The 4,844-nt window shown below is 57.9% G+C and overlaps 1 protein-coding gene across 3 annotated transcripts in view; it reads left to right on the top strand.

Annotated features, from left to right (window-relative positions):
• BLK (BLK proto-oncogene, Src family tyrosine kinase) overlaps positions 1-4,284 on the top strand; it is a 75,093-nt gene extending 70,809 nt beyond the window's left edge. For 2 of the 3 annotated variants that reach the window (XM_023225257.2, XM_026457091.1), the window contains exons 11-13: positions 1,105-1,255; positions 2,792-2,923; positions 3,715-4,284. In XM_023225257.2, the coding sequence (XP_023081025.1) occupies positions 1,105-1,255; positions 2,792-2,923; positions 3,715-3,920 (489 nt within the window). In that variant the 3' untranslated portion in view covers positions 3,921-4,284. Of the gene's footprint in view, positions 1-832; positions 1,256-2,791; positions 2,924-3,714 lie in introns of those variants that run through there. The other variant, XR_002734333.2, reaches the window with a different exon arrangement.
• Positions 4,285-4,844: the final 560 nt, after the last annotated feature.

Here is a 4,844-nt window from a genome sequence, read left to right as displayed (position 1 = left end):
TGGATGGATGGGTGGATGGATGGATGGATGTGTGGATGGATGGATGGATGGATGGATGGATGGATGGATGCATGGATGGATGGGTGGATGGATGGATAGATGCATGGATGGGTGGATGGATGGATAGATGCATGGATGGGTGGATGCATGGATGCGTGGATATGTGGATGGGTGGGTGGATGGATGGATGGATGGATGCATAGATGGATGGAGGAATGCATGGATGGATGGATGGATTCATAGATAAACCAATGAAATGAAAGCATAAGGAGAAGTGGAATCAATTCTAGTGCTGGCTTCTTGCAGTTGCATGTCTGATAAGGTAAATAGGCTGTCTGCTTCCTGCCTCAGTTTCTTCATCCACTGATTGGGTGAATAAAGCCTTAGTTTCGTAGGCTAAAAGGCGCCGAGAAGCACCAGCTGCCATCCCTGGCCCAGGCTAGTGATCGGGGGAGGAGAGACGAGGCTCTTCTTCCTCATGGCCTCTGTCCACCTGGATCTGCCAGTGCTCCCTGGGTGCCCCCACAGGGCAGGTGCTGGGTAAAGTCCTAGGTCACAAATCACCTCGTCTAATGCTTGCCTCAACCCCATGCCCTGGAGACCACATCCCTCACTTCCCAGGTCAGGCCTGTGGCCCCCTGGGGAAGTTAAGCAGCTTGCTGGAGGTCAGCGACTCCAACCGAGGGCTTCCAGCTCCAGGAGCTGTGCTTCCAGCCAGCCAGGGAGAGCTGCCTCTCCCTGCCTCCTGCTCCCCTTCTTCCTTCCCCTTTCTTCTCTTCTCCCTCCCTCTCCTTTTCTCCTGCCTGTGTTCTTCTATCTTCCTTCTCTGCAGACCCTTGGACACAGCTGTGTGGAGGAAGAACAAGGAGGGGAAGGGGCACAGGTAGCCCCTGTGTCTCTGATGCCCACCTCGCTGCGCTGCCATTCTGGTATTCTAGGAGAGGAGTTTATTTGGCTGAGGAGCAACACAGCCACCTTTCTACTCTTCCCAAGAAGCAGCTCCTTCCCCAGCAGCCCACACGGGCTGTGCAGGGGGCACGGGGTGGGCTCAGTCCTGGCATGGAGGCCTCTACGCTCTCCTTTACCGTGTGCCTGTTGCCTCAGATTGCCGAAGGGATGGCTTACATCGAGCGCATGAATTCCATCCACCGCGACCTGCGGGCGGCCAACATTCTGGTGTCCGAGGCCTTGTGCTGCAAAATTGCTGATTTTGGCTTGGCTCGAATCATCGACAGTGAATACACGGCCCAAGAGGGTAAGCACAGCCCCCAACCACAAGGGAAACCTGGGACCTTATCTTCCCCAGCTCCCCAAAGCCCCCTTTAACTTCTCCCTTTAACAAGCTCAGCCCTGAGGGAAGACACATGAGGGCTATACAGTTCTACAACTCTAGATCAGCATTTCCTTCATTTTCCCAAATGTGTTCAGCAGAATGGTAGTGCCCTGAGACCCCCCGTGGAGGAACAATTTCAGGATAAGGTAGGTTTGGAGAAACAGCAGTCCACCCCAGTCACTGCCTTGGAGATTCCCAGTGCATATCAACATATTAAAGGCACTGAGAAGCCCTGCAGCAAAGAAACAGTTTATGTTTGCCTCACCTGGTACCTCCCAAACTAATTTGAGCTCCAAATACTACCTTTCTTTTTTTGAGATGGAGTCTCTGTCCCCCAGGCTGGAGTGCAGTGGCACAATCTTGGCTCACTGCAAACTCCACCTCCGGGTTCAAGCAATTCTTCTGCCTCGTCCTCCCAAGTAGTTGGGATTACAGGCATGTGCCACTACAGCTGGCTAGTTTTTGTATGGTTAGTAGAGATGGGGTTTCACCATGTTGGCCAGGCCGGTCTCGAACTCCTGAACTTAGGTGATCTACCTGCCTTGACCTCCCAAAGTGCTGGGATGACTGGCGTAAGCCACGCCTAAATATTATTTTTATGTAGCACCTATTAACCTTCCACAGAATTAGGCCTTCACAGAGCACACTGTGGGAAACACAGATCTCATGCGCGAGCAGCAAACCAACCTGAATTAGGGTCTCCACGGAGCACTCTGTTTTACTCTGTGAATGTAACTGAGGTGGAAATCTACGTCACAAGAGAATCTGAAGCGGTCACACACATTTATCAAGCAAGCAAGCAAGCAGTGTCCGATGAGCATACGGGTCAGATGACAAGCAGACAGGATATGGCTTGTTCTCTCGGGAACTTCAGGCTGGCTGGGGAGACCGAGCAATGGAGGCCAGGGGAGGCCGTGAAGTGCCAAGCCCTGAGGTCTGCTCCAAATGCTGACCGGGGCTGCAGCCATTGAGTTGCTTCACAGGGCAGCCGGATGTGAGTCCTTTCTCATAGTGGCCCTCGGAGGTACAAGTGTCACCATTTCCATTTTGTGGGAAGGGACTAATGAAGGCCCGGGCAGGCTTAAATGGCTTGCCCAGGCCATGTTTTTTTAATTAAACAAGGCCCCTGTAAGGTGAAACAGGCCCCCTCCATCCCAGGTGGAAACATGGTGGCTGCCCGTTGAGGTCACTTGCTCTCTTTTGAAAGAACCAAAGTGGGTGACCATGTGCTATTGGTGTCCATGTCCTCTTTCTGTGCTGCAGATGCCGTGTCTGCACTCACCTGGCCATGTGTCCTGGTGTGTGGTAATGGCTCCCGCCATGCCAGGCCACCCTGCCTTTCGAGGCCCCGCAGTGAGGGCTTGAGGGAAGGACAGCAGGAGCAGGGGTAGGGGTGAGGATGGAGGGTAGGGGCCACCGGCCGTGGTCTCCCAAAGCTGTGCATGGCTTTTCCCGCAGGGGCCAAGTTCCCCATCAAGTGGACAGCCCCGGAAGCCATCCACTTCGGGGTCTTCACCATCAAAGCAGACGTGTGGTCGTTTGGAGTCCTCCTGATGGAAGTTGTCACTTATGGGCGGGTACCATACCCAGGTAGGCGGCTCACCCCGCAGTTCTCGCGGCTCCCTGCTTTCCTGGACGGCCCTGGCAGTGGGTCGCCTGTCCTTGGTGCCTGTGGCTGCCCCGTTCTTTACAGAGTGAGTCCCAGGGCAAAGACGGAGACCCCGGCATGGAATCTGGGGTGGAGCTCTGCCCCCTGCATCACTATTGCTCTGGGCCACAGGGCTGCATCCCTTCCTCCAGCAGAGGTCAAATGAGTCCCAAAAACTGAAATCAAGACAAAGGCACATCTGAACTCAAGTTTACTCCCAATGGCTTGTTCTCAGCTGAGGACAGGTTGTGCCCACCTTGGCATTGCACCCATAGCGGATCCCCAAAGCCCTATTCTGTATGAGCAGAGTCGTGGACGCCAGCCCCCAGCCCCAATCGAAGGGCTGGGGCCGCTTGGCCCCTGCAGCTGGGCAGGCTCCGGGTCACCTGCTGCTGTGTGCACCTGGCAGCTGCCCATGAGTGATGGGCTTGGTTGTGCCCCTGGTGGTCACAGGTAATCAAGAGAGGGAGGGTCCCATCTGCAGAGGACCTGCCCCCGCACTCCGGAGAAAATCTACAGCCTCATTTCTAGGCGTTCCCCAGGCAATAAAAAGTAAATAAAGGGCTGTTTAGAGGCTGGGCGGCCAGGCAACCCACGAAGCTGGAGAGGTGGTCTGGGCCTGTAGGGACTGCTGTCCCCTGCCTGGGCCCACTGTGCCCCGCGGGCCGCTCAGATCGCCCCACCCCCGAGGACCCCCGCCCCTCACCCGCGCTCGCGGTCCCCTCTGCCGCAGGGATGAGCAACCCCGAGGTCATCCGCAACCTGGAGCGCGGCTACCGCATGCCGCGCCCCGAAACCTGCCCGCCGGAGCTGTACCGCGGCGTCATCGCCCAGTGCTGGCGCAGCCGGCCCGAGGAGCGGCCCACCTTCGAGTTCCTGCAGTCGGTGCTGGAGGACTTCTACACGGCCACCGAGCGGCAGTACGAGCTGCAGCCCTAGCCAGCCGCGCCCGCCTGGGCCCCGTGCCCGCCTCCGCGCGGGCGACCCCGACTCCCGTGCCAGCCCAGACGGGCCACGAAGGCGAGGGGGTCGGCTGTGCCCATCTCTCAGACCCGGAAGCCAGCGGGCAGAGGCAGCTCGCAGGGGGCCCCCGACGGACGCCTTCACCGGCTGTGCGCCCCCGGGCGAGTGACGCGGCCTCTCTGTGCCGCCTCCTTTGTACAGAGGGCTGTGCCGGTGACCTCGCACGGCCACCCGGAGTACTAAGCCCCAGTACGGTGTTCAGGACCAGGAAGCCACTGGCGTCACGTAAGGCCCCCGTGCCCGCCGCTGCGCCCTGCAGGGACCCCGCCCTGCCCCGCTGCGGAAGCCAGACTGGGTCCCCCGGCTCCGGCACTGAGGGGCTTTTCCGCAATAAAGTCACCAACGTTCGAGCTTTTCCGTGTGGTCACCTGGGACAAGCTGAACATCGCGTGCAGGACGAGCACCCGGCACAGGCGGGGCACAGTCTGGGAGTCCCGCGTGGCCCAGGCTCCGGGCGGTCGAGCGGGGCCAGCAGGGGGCGCTGTGGCCTCATAAATCCGTGGCTCGGGCCCGCGCCGGGGGCTCTGTGCCTGGCAAAGCCAGGGGCCGACGCTGGGAGCTGGCGCTTTGGGGAGGGCTAGGACAAGAGCCAGCTCCCGAGGCTCCGGCTCCGAGTCCTCAGGCCAGGTGCATAAACAAGGATCCGGTGACGATGGGGCGTAAAAGCGAGGAACGCTGGTGGCTCCCACTGCATGGAGGCTCTTAGCATGTTTTTGTTTTTGTTTTTAATAGACCGATTTTTTTTTTTTTTTAGCAGTTAGGTTTACAGAAAAAAAAAAAAAGTAGGAAGTAAGTAGACAGTCTCCATATCTCGCCCATTTCCCTATTACTAACATCACG

This window comes from Piliocolobus tephrosceles, chromosome 7 (assembly GCF_002776525.5).
Source record: "Piliocolobus tephrosceles isolate RC106 chromosome 7, ASM277652v3, whole genome shotgun sequence".
Taxonomy (NCBI): domain Eukaryota; kingdom Metazoa; phylum Chordata; class Mammalia; order Primates; family Cercopithecidae; genus Piliocolobus; species Piliocolobus tephrosceles.
This window is presented reverse-complemented; position numbering and strand designations above follow the sequence as displayed.